Consider the following 21653-nt stretch of genomic DNA (forward strand, 5'->3'; position numbering starts at 1 on the left):
CTTCATACTCACAAAATGTAACAAAACTTATGATCTCTTATCATTCGATCTTAACAGATAAACATTCGTGAGAAGGTTACGTTTACTCGACTATAAACCATGTTAAGTTCTAACAGAACAAACGTGATATCAACAATAATCGCACACACAGAGGCTACTTTTGTGTACAAACACTATGACTTACTCATTTGATTAAATATTATGAACACTTTTTTAACGCAAATTTATCAAAATGCATCCCTCTTAATCCAAAAAGTTCTAGCCACGCCTGATTAATGTAACTTTAACTTGAATTGTAGAAAAGTACAAGTTATAGAAAAGTATAAGTTATAGAAAAGTACAAGTTCTCTATAACGTCCCTAAGTGATGACCATGGTGCAAATGAAAACACGGGTATTCTTTAGTTAGGATCTGAAGTCCACACAACGCTTACTCCTTTTGTGTTATACATCAGTGTGATGTTATATCAGGAATTGAGAGAAGAAATACAGTATGCTATAAGGACTGGGCACAGAAACAAAATATGTAAAGGATGCAGAGAAATGTAATACTTCTGCAATTGAATATTATCACCATGTCATATTAAGCTGTAAACGTAGATGTTCAGGAGAGGTGTATTCCTTTCGACTCTAATTGACGACGTTGATGTTGAAACGTCTGTGTGAAATGGCGATATTGGTATTAACGATGGTGCAGATAACAATGATATTTATGAAATAACGTGGCATTTTACTGTTACAGAATTATTTAAGTGTTCACATAACATAAAGCATATCTTGAACAACTTGCGACAATAATACTACAAATATGAGTAAATATACTCATCAACAATAGAAACGAAATACGGAATATTGTTGGCCTTAAAAGCACCCTAAGGGGACCAGGAGGTTCAAAACGAAGAGGTTTAATGTGTTAAATTGTTAGTGACAAATTTCCCAGATCAAAATAATCTCAACAAGGACTTGCAAAGCATTAGTCGGGAAACATGTACGATTCGGAAAAAAGCCACTGACAAGATACATTGACCAGATGAATGGAGTTGTGAAACAAAGGATTTTAGCTGACGACCCGGGGTATATACACGATCAGACTAAAGGTCTGGGAGGAGAGAGTTTAGACCTGGCCTGCGACTGTAACACTTCAGTCGTTGTCTAAATGTCTACATGAACAGGCAATCTTACGGCTCAACGATACACCAACGAAATTCACCTGGAACACGCCCTCCTATTTGCAACCAACGGCAACGGTGCATTCCATAAGGACAACGCTCGACCGCATACAGCACGGATCACAAGAGCCTGTCTACACAACAACAACGTTCATGATCTGACCCCCAGATCCCCGGATCCGAGCCCGATAGAGCACCTGTGGGATGAATGGGATAGATGGTTGTATCGTTGCAGGCCGAGTGGGCGACGATTCCTCTTTATGTGATTTGCATCCTCGTCTCTTCCATGGGCAGGAGATGTCAAGCTGCTTTCGAAACCAACAGGGTACATAAGCGTTATTGATGCGAGCTGACCTTCACTTTGGACTTTTTCCTATGTACCGATAATTGAGATGACTACAATAACCAAGTGTTCTCTCCACAACATTTTGGCTCAACACGTTGTACGGCTCCTCGTATAAATCTATTTTCCTACCTCACAAATCTGGCTTTGCGTTTCTTGTGTTCTTCTTTTGAAGAGTATATTACGTTGCTCTTAAATTTCAATTGAAACAAATTAGAAGGAGAAAAAAAAAGTTATTCACAATGTTATATCAACACATCCGGACATGCGGATCGGTTGGTGTAAAACGGTTCATTCTACTTCAGAAGAAAATAACATTAACAAGCCACCATCTGGTCACCTTGTTGGTTGATGACATTTCATGCCGTGGATCAGTCGCATTGTGGCGTCTTCCGAGGGATTGTGGTACCATCCCAAAATTTTATCCTCTCCAAAGGTGTATATAGATCTCTCTCATAGGAAAAGCAGTGGAAACATGGTGTCTTTATGATGTCCAGAGCGACTAATCAGTCCCCGCAGTTCTGTCATAAAGATGGCAATAATCAGCCACCATACTTTACACTTGAGTAGGAAGCCCATCGAATGCCATGGCAACTCTCACCGTTCACATCCCTGTGTGTTATCTGATCGCCCCTTTGCTGAACTGAATGCTCTACACATTGACATGTCTGTGCATATGGCAATGCTAATATAGAACGCGAATAATCCGGGTTCCGTGTCACCGACCTTTGCCTACAATATACACATACAGCGGAAGCTCTCTTGTTCAGACCAGCAACATGAGCAACAAAGGTTCACTATCACGGTCGACATGATGTTAAATTGTAAATGATTGAATAGACAAGGGCCCAATATTAGTTACAGTATTATTTCTCCTCTGATCGCCACCCGTTCACACTATGTATACATTAACCGATGGTTTGAAAGTATTTAGAACCTTTATAGTCAGTTGGCCAGGGGTGAAAAACAAGTTTTTCGTTCCCACATTTTCCTGTTTACTTTAAACCTTTTCTATTGCATTAAGGAGGTATCTGTACACAAAGTTCATTGGGTAGTAAGCTTGCAAGTGTGTGCAGGAATTTTCAGGGGGTCAAAATTGCATAAATTGGAGGTAAAATGCATAATTTGACAAAATTGGCTGTAACATTTTTATTAAGTCATTAAACTATCCAACTTATGTCTTTGATTACAGGTAATATTTTGGGTTATCTTGATTTGGCACACATTTTGTTTCATTTAACTGTTACTCTAATTCTCAGTGGAAACATTGGTAAAAATCATGTTTTTTACTTCATTTTCAAATCTTGTGAGTAAACACTAATTCCATTGATTGTGACAATAAAACCACTATAACTGGGTATTAAAATCTGCCTTAACCATTGTACTATCCTATACAAAAACCAAAAAGAAAATATATTACATAGGGGTTGAGATATTGTATACAATGTTACCCCAACCCCCAAAAAACAATGTTGACGATAATTGCGATACATAAATAGACATGAGCATAACCAACATGGTGTGACCAAGCTCCTTTCACCTTTTTGCCATGGTCAATGTTTGGATTCTGTAACTGTTCATTTATCAAAGAAACATAAAACAATGTTATGAAAATGTGAAGTAAGTAATAACGATGTTTTGATGTGTTGGATTGTTGTTGAATGCTGCAATCATCAATATTCCAGTTACATAACGACGGCCTGTAAATAATCGAGACTGGGCCAGACAATCCAGTGATGATATCATGAGCACTGATCCAACCAACTCACCGAGCATGAGCACCCGATCCCATTATCCGCTTCTTAGGACAAGCATAGTCGCCTTTTACGGCAGGCATGGGTTGCTGAAGACCTATTCTAACCCGGTTTTCACGGGTCTAACGATGTTTTGACTCAAAGGGTAGCACGGGTGGCCCAGTCGTCTAAAGCGCCGCGATTCGATGTGCAGAGTTGCGTCCCTGGACACACCAGAAACCTATGATTGTGGGTTCGAAACCCGGTTCGCCCCGATTATGTTTCTAGGTTTGTCAGCACCATACCCGTGCTCGTGGGTTTCACCGAAGTGGTGAACATCTGAGACCTGCATAACTTCGGGCTTTCCTCCCACATTAAGCTGACACGCTGCGATATAACTGGAATACTGTTAAAAGCGGCGTTAAACCCAACTCACTCACTCACTCACTTTGACTCAAAAGAAAGGAATCGTATATGCTGAACGTGTTCCGTGGTCTGTTGCTGGATCTAATATCATGATGTCCACCATCTTCATTATTTATTGCCATGGCCAGGACCTGAAAAGTAAGGAACTAGCGGTAATTAATCATGGAATATGACAGATTTTATATCAACTCACAATAGCTTAGACACATTAGAACAGAAAGGTAAGGCCCTGCTTACTGACGTATTACATGTTGAGTAAGTGATAAAGAAATTTTGTTCCACAGATAAATGCGATGCCCTGAAAGTGTTCCTTGTTACTGAACGATGTCATGATATATACATGTACCAACTTCTTTGCTCATGTCCATGCCCAGGAAATTAATAATACAGAACTAGAGGTAATATAACCTAGAACATGACAGATTCATTTCAACGCAATATATCACGAGACGAATATATGAAACACTTGTAGTACATTAGAACAGAAAAGAGAGCATGTGCTTATGTTTAATGTTGTTAAATCGTACAAACCGAGGTTGATCCTTGGCAGTGACATATGATTTTAATCAGCAAGAGTGTTTCATGTTTTTGTCACCTTGAGAATGTGCTCCGCTGTTCTGGTATGGTGATGCTCTGATGGACTCATAGGTCACAGGGGGAGTCTCTGTCATGTCTTCATAGGTGCTTGTATCTGCTGCAGCATCCGCTGAAAATAAGTGTTTACATATCTCATCAGCCATCCAAATCATAACTCCCTTCGTACCAGCAATTCAACATTATGTGAACTTGAATATAAGAAATAAAACAGTATTAATCAGAATGCCAAAATCTGCGTCTACCTTTTGTATTCTCATAAATCTTCAACTGTGAGTACTGTTGTTTTTCTGATCCCTCCTCCACATGTGAATGCTGTGCTGGACTAGTGATCAGATCTGAAACAAATATATGTAGAACATTGTAAGGTTTTCACTGTCAAACAGATGCAGGCACAAGTGTATAATCAATTTACCGGGTTATACCCAATTACCAGTACATACCTAATGATGAATATCCTCTGTTGTCCAGTTCTGCGGTGTCAGGATTTGTGGTGCTATAAAATTTAAATGACGGTTTCTAAAAATACATAATGGAATTGAACCATACAACTGAGTATTAAAATATGTGTTTTTCGTCATTCTTATATTTATCTTTACCATATTTCATACATATGAATTACACTGTTATGTTTACTGTTGATATTTTGAGTACCTTTTTCGTGATGCATTTCCTGGAAATAAGAATAACACATATAGTATATAGTGTCTAATACACATGACACATCACAATAGTAAATGAAAATCTGCTGACAAAATGTAAACTGCAAGTAAACTGCAAATGACTGCAAATATATATACGCAACTGTATGTGCAACTGCATCCTTTTCTGACAATATGTTTTGTTATTTACATTAGAAATAATACATCCTGACAATGTTTTCTTTCAAACACATTTCTCTTCATCATGGACCATCATTTTGGAATTATATCAAATGACTCTAATTTAACCATATGTACCTTTTTGAATATTTCTGATCCTGTAGCCCTTTCTGTACAGTACCATTAGAACAATTCCCCCAATGAGCAAGGTAAGAAGAATGCCTCCTACTGTGGTTCCTGCTAGTACCCCTGCACTGGTACATTCGAGGTTTTGCTGGTCTGGTGGATCTACAATATAAACCAAAAATTAATACATACAGGTACTAATCACTGTATTCAGGAGAAAGGATATTCGTGTCACTTTCTTCGAACACAATATTTGGTGATAGATAGACTTGTGTCTAAGTGACAGTTATTCTCACAAAGTGCATAGTTCACGACTTAAACGTTTAAAGGCAATAGACCTATATATATATATATTTATATATATATATATATATATATATATATATATTTATATATATATATATATATATATATATATATATATATATATATATATATATATATATATATATATATATATATATACTTGTCAAGGTGATGGTGCCAGGTGTTGGCGACAAGGTGAGCCTATCCTGTCCCACTGGTTGCACCTATGACAAAGAAAATAATTCATTCCAATGTTCATTAATGCTGCACAAGGGTAATAACCACTTGTAAGTGATGCTGTCCTAATATTTGCACACTGGAGACAGGATAACATCCATTTTAACTGATAATATTTCTTAACATGTGATCAATTATAATAGAGACACACTACAATGCATTGTCCACACATGTATGTATAAATTATAAATCACTGCGTCAGAAATAAGATGGATTATTTTGGTCTGTATGTGTAACCAAACCTTAAAATTTCAAAAACCTACACACATCCACATGAGAAATCCATTTGGTGCTGAATCTGATGAGATTATACAGCGTATTTAATTGATACTTAGTCAATTTGTGACTCTACTTGAGTGACACATACCTCTCTCATTCATAGTATCAACAAATACATATTTATTAGAATCCTCATAATAATTTCAGGCAAGTAGTCGGAATATGTATTTTTTCCCTGTGTATGCTCAGTCACCTCCGCCACCATCACATCATCAGTGTCATCATAAGGATTATACACAGTCCACTTCCTTCTTGTAAACTGACGATACTCAAGCAGAGATGTCTGGGGGTGACCACATTTGAACTCAGACAGCCACGACAACCAATCCAACGACGTTGTTACATTATCCATATATCTAAACTGTGTAGGTATATGTGGTTGCACTTACAACAGATTAATAGGAAGACTTACCTGCAAACATTATGCTGACTGTGTATGCCACTGACCCGCCTACACCATTGTCCACTGTAAGACTGTAGTCCCCGAAGTCCTGCTGTTGGAGGTTAGTAAGGTGTAGTCTGGCAGTGACTGAGATGTCTGAAACAGGACTGGAGGAAGCAGTGAGGTCCTGGCTGGTGCTGTTGGTTCTACTCCAGGTTAATGTAGGAAGGGGGTAGGCCAGGACTGACACAATCACCATCACTTTACCACCCAGTCTAGAGACGTACTTCAGTTGCTGTGACTCATCCAGTCGAGGAGAACCTGGTTTAATAATAGAATCAACATGCGTAATGCCTCTGGAAGGAATACTAACCTGGTAAAGGTAAGACGGAGACCAAATTGACAGTTGGTAATGTGACTGACTAAATTGTTCAAGGGCCAGTTTCAGCTACGTGCCCTGAACCAATTACAATAATATGAACACACAATGCCATTTAGAAAGTGGTCAAATGTAACAAATATTATATTTGAGATAACACTTCTTTAGTAAAGTACAGATTTTCGTATTGTTTTGTACGAGAATCTGTACTTTACTAAAGAAGTGTTATCTCAAATATAACATTTGTTACATTTGACCACTTTCTAAATGGCATTGTGTATTCATATTATTGTAATTGGTTCAGGGCAAATAGCTGACAGCAAATATACTATTTGTTAAATTACAATAGCATTGATTAATCAAGAATCGTTCCATTTTTTAGTTTGTCTTTGCACTTTTGCAAGATAGCTGACGTTACCTTTAAATAGCTGGATCACAATATTACAGATATACAAGCATAAAGCACAAGTTTCCTTCATTAACATAGACAAAGTTAAGCAAAAGGGTGTAAACAGCGATTAACATAAAACTAAGATGCATTTAGAATATCCAAAGATTACATTTGACCAGCAACTCCAGCCTCTGGCTGTCAGGTGCCCCAATGTTGTTAGTGGCAGTGCAGGAGTAGTTCCCTCTTTGTCTACAGTCTGCTGACTCCAGTCTATATTCTGATGTCAGGGAGTTATCTGCCCTTGCCAACTCCTCAGTTCCATTCAGTAACCTGATGACTGATCCTGGATTACTATCAATCAGGCATCTCAAGATCAATGGACCAGATTCGTCAACTATCACTGAGCCATAGTTAGAGTTGGCAGTAAACTTCCTTATATTCGCTTGGTCTGCAAAAAATGCCCAAGTGTGACTTTGACATTGGCTGTAGATTGGATAGGGACTAGGTAGAACAGGAACAACACATATGTACCGCCTACCATTCAATTCCTCATCAAAGACATCATTTTACTAATCTGCTTTACAATTGAGAAAGACATCCTTGCTTTTATGTTGCCTTTGTAACAATTAGATGTGTACTGAAACTGCGATTAGTGTCAGTGACTTTTAGAGTCAGTTGATTGGATCAGTACACGAAGGCAGTTTCGCTAATACTATAAGAGGCATGTGTTTAATGTTTTTTTAATAGTACAGTATGTTTTTGGTTGAACTGCTGTGTGGCGTCAGGCATCAAACACATTTTGTTGTGCAAATTGTGTGAGTGGCGGGTGCTTCCGGTTGGTCAGGACATGCTTACTCGTTTTTGCAAACACATTGTGTCACTGATTTTCAGTGATCAATTCAGATAAATTTCGCCATCTACTTTCCTTTTTACACCCAAATGAATCTTTTTTTCCGGTTCTTCTCTAGCTTTGACATTTTGTATTGATGTAAACTTTCTCTTTTTTTCAATACATTTAGATTTTCTTGCCTTGAACGGGGAGAGTTATGAGAAAATAATTTAGTTTAGTTTTTGTTTGAACATCTAAAACTGTTTGTTGAAATATTATTGATTGCTTATTCATTAAACTCATTTACTGATTTCAAAACTTAACCCCGAGCATACCGACTTCTGGGTTTACCTCTGCGTTGGAAACCACTGCAACAATACAGAATATGATATTTCCTGGAACATGTAGGATCAACGTTTATGTAATAAACGATATTTGAATCATTTATATTGAATGCATTAGGACAAGTAAGGAAAGCATATATAGGATATTTTCAAATACATGATCAAATATTCATGTTGCCTGAATAGGCCTCAACTGACTATTGTCAGCAAGTGACCAGTTGAAAACCCTAACATTTTCACGACGGTCAATGTTTACCTATGTATAGTGCACATTTGTCACGGAAAGAAGTTGTGTAGAAGTTAATGCATGATAAACACTCAGTCATTAAATAATGACTTTCTTGCGAGCCTTGCCACGGGCATGTTAACACTTGAAATGATGGCGATCAACATGTGACAAACACGCTGGTTTAGATAAAACTGACAGAAGTCCAAACTGACAGAAGCCGAATATATCTGCCTAGTAAATACGATTCAAATAAATGCACTTTACATACTACTTGTCAACTAGGAAACTATGGAACTCTTCAGACCTCCCTATACCCAGCACTTGTAATTTAGCACGGCAAACTGCTGAGTATGATAGATAATGCTTTTGGTAGCCATGACAACCTAGATAGTGGTGGCACTTTAATTTACATGTAGAAACATAACTACAAATATTGTTTCCTCAGCTTCTCATTGAAACAGAGAAACTGTCAAACCAGGTCACACACGGGTCATAATCAATTACGAATCAAAATACAAAATGTGGCTTTGGAACCCTATTAAATCTGTCTGTAACAAATCCACATGCACATTTGTGACTCACATTGAACGTTCACATTGATCTGGACTGCTGTCGTTCCCTGTCGTTGAAATCCCCCACTTGGTGTCAGGGTGTTGCTGGCAGTGCAGGTGTAGTTTCCTCCTTGATTTCTACTGATGCTGCTTCTGTCAAGTACAGTCCCAGCACTGACAGTAGAACCACCATAGGTCCAGGTGTAGCTTGTTGTTGGAGGGTTGCCTGGTGTGATGTAGGTACTACAGTCCATGCTTAGATTAGAGAACTCTGTGACATTCTGCACTGTTGGAAGTCCAGATATAGAAGGAGCATCTGAAAAATGGAAATTAGAAATCCACATTGACTGCTATTGAACATTAGACATGTACGTTCACTGGTTATTATCCAGTAAAACACTCTGCTATGTAAACTGTTATGGCATGATTTTTTAAACATACAAATTATATAATAATAACAAAAATAATAATAATCGTATTTATACAATTTATACAATAAGAACAAGAAACAAGTTTACTTTCGGGACAATGTGTCGCGATTACTCACACTGTACATCCACATTGACTGAGGCAGAGTCAGACCCCCCACTGTTGCTGGCAGTACAGGTGTAGCTTCCTCCCTGACTCCTGCTGATTCTGCTTCTATCAAGTACAGGCACAGTACTGACAGTAGAACCACCATAGGTCCAGGTGTAGCTTGTTGTGGGAGGGTTGCCTGGTGTGATGTAGGTACTACAGTCTATCCTGAGACGGGATGACTCGATCACTGTGTAGGTGGGAGGCAGGCCAGATATTGAGGGGCCAGCTGAAAGAACATGGTGTAAGTACAACAGTCTATCCTGAGACGGGATGATTCGATTAGACAGCAGGCCAGATATTGATGGGACATCTGTTTGTTCGAATAATCATTTCATATGTTTTGTCTCATATGAATACAGCTCGTGCAGTTCCCACAACAAATTAACGGCTCTTTCACTTGATGTTATACAATTATAACTGTTTACACATCACATGATACTTAAAGACATAAATTTGAGCTTTTGTTTTGCGATAAATGTCAACACATATTCCTAATAATGTTTCTGAAACATAACCAGTGACGCTAATCATATTTGGTATTGAAAAGAGAATGATGAAGAATTAATGAACGAATCAATAAATTACAGGTGAGAAATAGCTATAGAATGAGTTTTTTTTATATCATATAGACTATTTCGAGCGATATTTACATACTCATATATGTCATTTGACGGAATCACCATGTGTATTATCGGACATGCTCTTTATAGGTGTTATAAGTGGAATACTGCTAAACCCAGCTCGTTTTAATGATGTACATTGCGTATTTGGTATTACACCATCATCCCCAATATATTGTTTTAAATGATGCATTTTACACGACCCACACGGTGTGGATTTAATCATTATATTTTGATATCAGAGAAAATTGTCAGATAAACTACACTAGAAATATACAATATAAGCAAAAAAAAGGATTGGAGATACAGAGTTTTGATACAGTGGAAAGTAAAGGAATAAGAGGAGCACAAAAAATAATTATACTTGGGAACATACCGAATAACAAAACACATAACATATGAAGTACACATAAAACACTACATATCTAAAACATATTTCCTGTATAAACGAATAAGTGAGCTTGGTGTAGCGCCACCTTGTTCAGTACTGAATTTCTGTCTTGGTGAAACTTAATTTAACACCCATTCCGATTCGATACCTTGATCAACAGATCGCGATCGCAGCTCTACAGTGCTTAAGATGGCTGGTCATCCATGTCGGACTTAATTACTTTATTAGTGTAGTGAGGGAATTAACAGCATGCATTAACCTGTTTACAGGTTCAATTGCACATGCGTGACAGCTTCTAAAAAGTTTCTTAACGCTATCTTAAATATAACATATTATTAACCCTTAGTTAAGACTAATGAACCTAAATTCATATTTTTATGCAGTTGTACTTTCAAGTATTATATTGGTAAAGATATGATCATTCAGAATCAATAACTCACAGTCACACAAAATGTTATGCTCTGTATAACTGTTTTCATAATAATGTGTTACTTTTACTCTCTAAGGTAGAAACAGGTGGAAAATTAAACGTATTACACTAGTTGAAGCTTCCACCCACGTCTTGAAAAGGGGCGGTGAGGTAGTTTATTGGATAAAGCGTTCGCTCGTCACGCTGAAAACCCTGGTTCAATTCCCCACATGAGAAAAATGTATGAAGCCCGTTTATGGTGTCCCCCGCCGTGATTCAGGCCATACTCACTCTCACTCGCCTTGGAAATATCCTAATTGGAAACATAGACACCAACATTTCCCCATTCATTCAGGCTTTTGATTTAGAAAAGAAGCAACTAACGGGCTCGGGTGACCAGGATCGCTGACTTGTCATCGTGTCCTGTATCGTTGTTCATGATGTCAGTCACTCGATTGTCCGTTCCAGACTCGATCCTTTACAGACCATCGTCATATAGCTGGAATATTGCTGAATGCGGCATTTAACACACACACACACGAAGGCAATGACGTGTGTCTGGTATCTAACAAATGGTAATCCTGGCATAACTGGGGGTCACCCATTGACTCTTCTATCCATAATAATGTCCATCATATACTTACACAACACAGAGGCAGTTACATCCACTTGTCCAGAACCTGACAGCCCATTCACTTCACACCTGTATGTCCCGGCATAGCTGGGTGTCACGTGACTGGCAGGCAGCTGGATGTCCAGGGAGGAGGTGTAGTCACCAACAAACTCGCCCTTGTTCTGCCAGGAATCAAGGAACACAGCTCTCTGGGGTGTCACTGATCCAGTGGCTATGTTCACTGCAGAGTTGCCCTCCAGCCTCCTCCATGTGTACCCAGTAACAACATCCCCTGATGTCACAGTGTAGCTGCATCTCAGTGTCAGAGCCTGCTGGTTTGGAATCCCTGCACCTCTTGACCCCGATACTGTCACTGCTCCCTCAACACCTGGAAATAAACACGCAAAACATGGAACATACTCACATAGAACTTTTCCTGATGTTTCTCTAAAGATGATGCAAAATGCAATTTGGGCTGCACGCTGCTTTGATCAGTATTTCAATTATTTCAAGGCTTCCGAGATTTGTTTGTCTCCGACGCACGGGTATGGTGCTGACAAATCAGAAATCAAACTAAGGGCTAATCCGATTTATCTACAGCTTTCAATCTTGTCCTTATAACAGCTGAAAAACATTTCCATCACTCATATATATTCTGTGATAATGGGAATTAGAACACCACAGCTGCAATCTTTCCTCGATAATAGTATGTTACACCGTACAATGTGTAAGATGTAAGATAAGAATTATATACAGAAAGAAATACTAATTGCTGATACTTGTGCAGTGTTTTTTTTAATCTTAAGCCTGACATACCTTTCATGAGGCTAACTGCAAGCAAAATCGTTGATGCACTAGGAAGGGACGCCATTGACAGCAGTGTTCTGAAAAGGTAACACATCTTTTGCTAGAGAACAATACTCATTCCCATCTGGAGAGTTACACATTTAGTTATGATCTGATACGTTCTAAACCTTAACTTTTCTTGTGCTTATTAATGAGTTATCTTCATAACTTCTTTATGTAGCAGTTATCTTTTATGTTGTGAAAGTGTTAAGTGAGCAGGTCTGCGTCCTTTGATGATGGGTTCGAATCCAAAATTCATTCTATTTATGATTTTTGTTTTCTCAGAACCATACCTTCGTTCGTGGTGTTTCAGTGGTACATGTTTGATATCAAGAGATCTTTCCACTCTAAGCTGACATGCCTTGATACTTCTGAAATACTGTATTAAGCACGTTGATCCCAATACTCGAACTGAATAAAATATATAAACTTAAATTACGAGAAGAGTGGCAAGTTTGGTTTACTTGATGACATATTTGCATATGTAGCTTTAGTCTGGAATCCTGTGTGAAAGATGAATGTTCCTTATGATATCCATGCATCTACGTATTGCTGAACGGATCAAGTGTATGAGTAGCTGACTGCCACAAACACTTAAACGATATCGCAAATCCTTGTCGTAGTAAGGACAGAGCGGGTCCTCGCTTGTGTTCACTTGGGACCGGTGTGAGTTCCGTCACGTGATTACTGTAACTTTGTACCATTTCGACCTATTTCAACACACAACAAAAACATTGACTGCAGTCGTCTTAAACTTTACCCCTGAGTCTTGTGTTACATCGTCCTTACTGATCTACCAAAGGAGTTATTGACTCAAGTGACAGATCAATATTAGTTATTTATAGTACCTCCTTATCTGTGCTGTGTGGCGTGTTGAATATGTATGTAAGCAGTTGCAAATGGGAAGCCATGCAAATGCACTCAAGTAAATAAGTCTAGATTTTGTTAAACGTTGGTTAAACTAACAGAAATTATGTCTGTTTTGGAGCATGACCAAATACATTGTCTCACCTTTGTGTCAGGGCTGTCCCTCGTCGAATACGTTTTCCTATACCTGGGTTGTCAGGTGAGACCTCATAATGTGTAGTTTACTTCCTGGTTTATAAATACACCCGAGCAAACATTGAGACCACAGCTCGCGTTGTAGCTTGAGTGAATAGGTAACACAACAAGTATAGTATCATTTGTTGAACACAGCGACTGCAGATGAGCATCCATTCTGTTATTGGTGATGGGTTTTTCCGTGTTTGTATAAGTTAATCAATCAGTTTTTTGTTGTTAAGGCCATATGACCCATATTACACACACATGCACGCACGCAAGCACGCACGCACGCACGCACACACACAAACAAGACAAACGTGCTTTTCATCTTCTAGACATTTACAGTGCGAGCAGAGAGAGTCTTCATCACCTACATAACCTTTACGTACGTTATGAACACCAATAATATCATATCCACTTCTAAATTTTAACCAGGCCTTTCTGTAATTCAGTGCATTAATATTTTGGACATATGATCCAAACTGAAGTTCTGATTATTTCATGTTTGAATAAAATATAAGGGATCGTTTATCTGTGTGTCAATGCCAGTTTTGTTTAGTACAGTCAAGGATGCGTCGTTTCATCACCAACTGCTTGGGTTCTTCAGATGAGATGCCCAATCTAAGTATTTCCTGTCACAGGTATCATATAGCATTCGTAAACACCAGTCCGGATGTCTGTGTGAGGGCATAGATAAAACGCGTGAACAGTAATTGACACATATGACATAATATTGTGTACAGAGCGGATATCTGTCACACTCACATATGCAACAGCATACATGAATATTTGTTCTATTTTTGTGTCAAATATTTGAAAGGCATTATTAACAGATATAATGTATTTAAGCACAAACGATTTGATTGTATATGGTGCTTTACATTCCTGTTCGGTAAAGGTATTACAAGCTGCGGTCCTTATTAGCTGAAGAGTTATCATGAGACCAAGCTATATATAGGAGCTATATAACAGTCGTAAGTAGTACATTATTATATGTCTATCATTCGTATCTAGATAGTCTGCCACCATTTCTGAGTACAATAATGTTAGTTTTGTGTGCGTATATTTCCATTCCCCATCTTTCACAGCATTCTTGCAAGAAATACAATTGTCTTTGTAACTTCTTAGTAGAATCTGCTACCAGTAATATATCATCTGCTAATAATAAAAAGAATTAGGGTATACATTTTCTCTGATATGAACACGCCTTCGTCTAGCCTAGAACCATTAAATTCCACTTATTCCTCAATAAAAAACTGAAAAAAGTAAACGACTGAGAGTGTATCCTCGTCGTACACTGACGGAGCATGTAAAAAACTGTAGACATATACATACTCTAAATAACCCTAATGAATTTACTGCGAATGCCATTGTTTAATAGTAAAAACATCAACTTATTTCTATTCACCATATCTAATGTTTTCCTAAAGTCTTCGAAAGCACAGTACAATTTACGTTATTTACAGGTAATGTGTTTCTGTACTAATGACTAAAAAATGAATATGTTGTCTGCAGTGGAATGGGTTTTTTTTGGAACTCAACTTGGTATTTTCCAATAACATCTTTATCTTCAAGGAAAGTATCCAATCTCTTTTTTAGAATACAGGCAAATTTATTACACATGGTCTTAAGTAATGAGATTACTTTATGGTAAGTAGGGTCTTCTGTGTTGCCTTTCTTATGTATGTGTAATATAATGGTTGTAGCCCAAGCACAAGGAAAGTTACATGTCATCAATATTGAGTGAGATATGGAATTACTATATCAAAGGCATTTTTAAAGAACTCTGAGAGAATACAATCATCTCCTGGTGATTTAGGAACTTTAAGATTATCATCGCATGTGATATTCACAAAATGTAATCTCTGATGACAGATCATCAGGATGCAGACATTTTTCACAATCAGTAAATGTATGTATTGATAAGAAACTCTCCACCTCGGGGCTAGACTCTGCATCCATCTCCACGTTCATCTGTTGGTTTAGTAGATTATTGAAGTGTAGCTGCCAAAAAAGAACAAGGATATTGTTACATATGAAGGACGAGTTTAAAAAAATTCTGTACATTTTTCCAAACGCTTTCACAATCGTGTGCTTTTGATAAAGTGTTACTAACTTTCAATATAAAATTCATAACTTTTACACAACTATTTTTGAACTTTATTTTGACTTGTTTTACATCAGCAAGCTTTTTCTATTTGGGCTAAGGCGGAAATAGGTGGGATAAATTCAACAGGGCAGGAAATGTCCTCATCAATCGGTAGATGGTCAACTGAGTAAACCTCAAGTCATTCAAGTTACCCGTTCTAGCATTCATGTCTCCATACAGTGTTAGAACACTGTCCGGACGCTCTTCTTTAAACATAGATATTCGTTGCTCAAGACCCTCCATATCATCGCGTTTCTGGTGGAACATAAACAAAGAGCAGTATCAGGCGTTTTCCAGCGATGCAGAATGTGTTATGAAAAAAATAGTGTCGGACACTCTAAACCCGTGACAATAACTTACACAGGTCACATATTTCTCAGTCATTTCGACTGGAAACATAAATATTCGTGAAATATATGTGGAACTTCATTTACGCTTTTTGCCCATGTTTCCAACAGGCGGAATACTTGTATACTAGAAAGGGATCTGGCGAAGCTTGTATAAGTCTGTTTACATTCCAGCTAAGGATGGAGCACCCATTCTTAGTCGGGGATGCATCACAAGTGTAGGTGTGCCTTGAGTCTCGGCCGAATCTCTGCATCTTTGTCATCTCTGGAAACGTACTTTCCAATGATTGGGGCAGAAGAATGTTGTGAACGTAGTCTGTGTGTTGAATCAAAATGTATATTTCAACTTGATGTTGAGTCGTTTCCAGGTGGTCACGTGAATAACTCTCACTCATGTCTAATAGATTGTTTAGTTCCAAAATCTTCACCGACTGTTTGTCAAGTTAACGACTCAACTCTGCATTTCTCGTTTCATGCTGGCTAAGTGCTTATCTAAGTTTAATGACTGAGCATCAACCTTCTTGACAATAGTTTAGATAAGCTGAGAAAGCAATGTGTGAAATGAAGGACTTCCTCATCGATAACACTTACGTACAATTTGGTGGTAAGACATTTCGGCAAAAAGTAGGCATCCCCATTGGCAGCAATTGTTCTCCCCGTCTTGCGGATCTGTTTCTGACTGTTTCTTTTCGGACTGGCAAAGTCAAAACAAGGTAATTTGGCCAAGAACTTAAGCTTCAGGTATATTGATGATCTGATATCGTTCAATTACAACCAAACAGCCAATTCCCTTCCACTGATCTACCCACCTGATCTAGTAATGAAGGAGATCATTGAGACCGCCTCATCTGTTTCAAATTTAGATCTATGCTTAAGGATTCAGAATGACAAAACACTCTCCACAAGATTGTATGATAAGAGGGATGACTTCAACTTTCCAATAGTCAACTTTACCTCCATGTCGAGCAATATCCCTGCCTTTTATGTTTACATTTCGAGATACAATCGAGCATACCCTTTCTACCGCGAGTTGGAAAAGCGTCATACGACTCTTGTTCAGAAGTTGTTTGATCAAGGTAACAACATTTCCAAAAGTTTTATAGTAGGTATGTGGAGGACATTTCCAAATTTGATGCATCAGTGACAAATATGATATCTGGGGCAATACCCTATTTTGACTTGTACCATATGTTCCTTATTTTTTTCTCAGGAAAACAGTTGATTTGATTTGCATGTGTTTGTGACTGGTGCCACCGGTGGTGCAGGATACGCTCACCTTTTAGTGAGCACCTGGTACCATACTATTTGATAGTGATTTATAAACACAAGCCCATGATATAGTCGGAAATGTGTAATCGACAGTGCTTGATACAGAGGTTTGTATTGGATGTGGAAAGGGTTTTGTTGCTTTAATTTATAAATGATTCTGTGTGCCAGAAACCTATGGTCGTTGGTCATGACACCAGGTAACACCCGCCACTTTCGCAATGTTCTTGAAAAAGTAAGTGTTTGCTTGTTACATTTACTATGTTATTGTATCGTGCCCCAACCTTCAGGCGTCTGGACCCTTTGCTGACATGAATACTCTCCACATTGCCTTTTCTGTGCATATACAAAGACCATACAAAACGCAAATAATCTGGTTCCGTGTCACCGACCTAAGCTTACAATATGCCCATACAGGTGACTCGTTTGTGTTCAGAGCAACTACACGAGCAACAATGGCTTCACTCTCACAGTCAACATGACAGTCAAAAGACTGAATAGATAAGAGGCCAATTATTACTTGCAATATTCTGTCTCCTCCGATAGCCATTCGTTAAACATTATTCATAACATGTATACATTAACCGATAGCTTGAAACTAGTTCACTGTGACTAGAACTTTGTTATGCGAGGTAGGTAGTTCAATGATGATATAACATGACAAAACCATGAGATTCCTAAACGTGGTTTCTGGCCTGGACATTATTTTAAGCGTTTTCTTGCTGAACCGGGATTAAAGATCATTTTCGAAACCCTATGCCCACAAGTATTGGATGATCACACTGACATTTTGAAACCTTGTGGATTCAGTAGTTAATTTGTGGTTGTGAACGAATATTCAGCATCAAAGGATTTCCACTTGAGTGTATAACAGCGCAACATACTGACGACATATTTTAAATAAATCTATCATCACAATGAAGCGGTGAAGCAGAAATTGATATCTTCAACATAAGGTGTATATACATGAAATTAAAAGTGAATTAATTCCTTTCACTTTCGGCGTGAAAGGATAGACCTACCTTTTGTCGAGCACCTGGTATTATCACTATTTGATAGTGATTTATTTCAATATGCTTATGAGATACTCGTATACGTACAAGGATCCTTTAGAAAAGTAACATGTTATTATAATTCACCACAAAAGTGAATGGCAAACATCAGTTAAACACTATTTATTTAGTATGAATAACTGTTTTGTTTCCTGTAAGTATTGGATCCAAAACCAACAAGGCAATGAAGGTGCCTCTTTATAACCTATAGTAAGCAATTATGTATTAAAATGCGATACTAAATCATATACAACGTTAAGCCATGTCTATGTGTCCTTATAAGTAAGGCACAAAGAGAATGGATACAACATGCATAAAATGTCAACAGACAGCCGTATCACTTTAGACGTGCACACCAAAACACAGAAATAACATATAGAACACTATATTATTTGGACAATCAAAGCTAATGGCAAACTTTGTCATTCATTAAGTAGTTGCCTTTACTTCACATTTTGTGTCATGTAAATATGTTATATCGACGAAACAACACGTTTTACGCTCAAATTATTGAACTATGAAAATTTACAGTCTCGACAACACACTTGGCTGCTATTGCCGTTATGATCAGTCAGGGTGTGTGTGTGTGTTTTATGGAGCGCACAGAGTTTGAAATAGCATAACCAGGGTTCACAGACATGTTTGTATAACAAGCAATCTGATCAATAGGTCATGATCGGGGACGATTATCGCCGGTATCAGTCTTAATAACTTTAGGAAGTTGATCCCTGTAGATCAGCCAGTGGCCACGCTGGACAAGCACAAATGGAAGGGTGTAGTCATATGTAAGAATGAGATTGAAATGTTAATTTGGGTAGGCAAGCTCACCTGGCAGGATGTCATTACAGACTATAAGTGAAATCCTAAAATGTTCTAAGCACTAAATAGGAGCGCTATAAACGGACAAAAAAATTGCTTTGGGAGATCATTCATAGCCAATCTCCTCGCATGTGCTCATCTGCTAAACAGGTAAGGTATCAACTTTTTGTAAACAAAGTTATGAAAAGGGGACACAGAATTATAGTACTATAAAGTTTGTGTCAGTCACGTAAAGCCAATGCAAGTGTTGGGGATATAACAATATGTTGTGCTATTTAAGAAATGAATGACAACAGGGAGTGCAGTGCAGGGAGAAGAAACCATGATGGGTGCAGTGTTTTATCTTATTATAAACAACGACCACGAATTATTATCGTTTATTTCGCAAATTTGATATCGATATTATTCACAGGCTCTCGAAGAGTGAAGATAAAATTGTGCAATTTTAAAATACGTTTACACATATTTTGATAATGATGACTCCCTCAATAGAATCCGACCACGGCAATGTCGTTCATGTCCATGTTATGCACAGGTCGGTAGATCTCGTATATTCTTGCAATCGTAGAGTTGATTATCTTTACCTTTTTCCAAAAAAAACGATTGTCACGCTTTTGGGTGCCATCGTTGGGCGATCGGGTTTACTGCGTTGCCCATCTTCATCCATTGGACACAAATCACTAGACACTCCGGATCCCCTCTCTATAATAAGGGGCGGTCGGGTAGCCTAGTGGTTAAAGCGTTCGCTCGCCACGCCAAAACCCGGGTTCGATTCCCGACATGGGTACAATGTGTGAAGCCCATTTCTGGTGTCCCCCGCCGTGATATTGCTGGAATATTGCTAAAAGCGGCGTAAAACCATACTCACTCACTCACTCACTCACTCTATAATAACGTCATCAAATATACGAACTCATCAAGTGGTGAGCGCATGCTCGAATCTCCAGAAATGAGGTCATAATATAACAATGTGTTTATCGTGTAATACATCACGCTTTGTTCTTCATTGTCGTTTGTGGTTGTTTTGCGTAGCTATCTTATATATGTCAATATAATGCAAAGCAAAAATATATTGAATGATAGTGAGTGAGTTAATATTTAACGTCACATCGGCAATATTTCAAACATATCGTGACGAGAAGTAATACATTAATAACACACATATGTAGACTTTATAAAAACCTGTCATCAAAGGACAGTACAATAACTAGAATATCACAGAGTCTATTTAAAACAAGTGGAGGAAAAGTTAAAAGCAGAAAGAATTAACAACACAATATAAAAATGGGCTAGAGATCGTCAGTAACTAAAGGAAGATCACCATGCCAGGGATCATGGGAACTTACAGTGCCTTTGCTTCCTGCATGGACCCTGGTTGGATTTATATCATCCCTTCAGTCACTGGCGATACCTTACCAGTTAAGCCTAATATTAAAATGACGAAAATTCTACGTGTTAAAGTTCTGGCATGCATATAAATACTTCGAATGATGTGTGACTTACATACCCCCTTAGGGGAACAATAATTTTACGCTACTTCAACCCCCCTTGAAGGTACAGCCACTAAAAATCAAAGTTATGAATTAGCACTACCAATATTTAAAACAATACAGTAAATACATCAAAATTGATGAATAAGTTCTATTTCTTTTAAAAAACACAGTATTAAATGAGAATTAACTTTACTAAAAAGGTCCTTGACTGTTTTGACACTGAAATATTTATCCCTTGTGATGGAAAAAATCAATACAGTCAATCAGGACATGCTTGACCGTGATTCTTTCATCACAAGGGATACAAAACGGAGGATCCTCACCTTTTAACAAATACTCGTGGGTATATATCGAATGGCCAATATGACATCGTCGCATAATGACCTCTTCAAATCTGGACTGACAGCCCAAGTAGGTGTAACCAATATTTGGTTTAATTTCATGTAATTTATTGATACCTGCTTGGGCGTCCCACTTCTTTTGGATATTGAATGATAAAGGCAACTTCTATAAGATAACAGTCATATGTTGACGTAAAAAAATATACTATATGAAAGGTAAACATAATTTTCAGTTCACGCTCTGTGTTTTTCCTTCCAGTGATATCTTCACATCTACTTCTTGTTTACTTGTTCCCATAGTCAGGATCTGAAACTGCATCACATGGAATGAAGATCCGGAAACTAATTTCTAAGTTGTCAAACGATGACAGGGTAAACGTGTTGTACACCAGGACACAAGAGGAAACGAAGGTTTTTGAAACTTAAATTGCTTCTTGTGTACAATATATTATGCAAGCTTTCAATTATTTTCAGGGATATAAATATTCTAAATAATGGTTACCTCGAGATTGAGCGCCGCTGTTCTGATATGGAGATGCGTTTATG

The 21653-nt window shown here is 37.9% G+C and overlaps 1 protein-coding gene across 1 annotated transcript; it reads right to left on the reverse strand.

The window, feature by feature from the left end:
• Positions 1-3778: 3778 nt before the first annotated feature.
• LOC139458208 (B-cell receptor CD22-like) lies at positions 3779-12621 on the reverse strand. Its single transcript, XM_071239553.1, has 12 exons — positions 12567-12621; positions 11782-12138; positions 9686-9943; positions 9170-9454; positions 7355-7633; positions 6446-6736; positions 5224-5373; positions 4901-4937; positions 4708-4760; positions 4510-4602; positions 4266-4376; positions 3779-3801 (listed from the first exon to the last, which is right to left on the reverse strand). The coding sequence occupies exons 1-12, from the start codon at positions 12619-12621 to the stop codon at positions 3779-3781; spliced, it is 1992 nt and encodes a 663-aa protein (XP_071095654.1).
• Positions 12622-21653: the final 9032 nt, after the last annotated feature.

Source organism: Haliotis cracherodii, unplaced genomic scaffold (genome assembly GCF_022045235.1).
Source record: "Haliotis cracherodii isolate W230 unplaced genomic scaffold, xgHalCrac1.p SCAF_12, whole genome shotgun sequence".
Lineage (NCBI taxonomy): Eukaryota > Metazoa > Mollusca > Gastropoda > Lepetellida > Haliotidae > Haliotis > Haliotis cracherodii.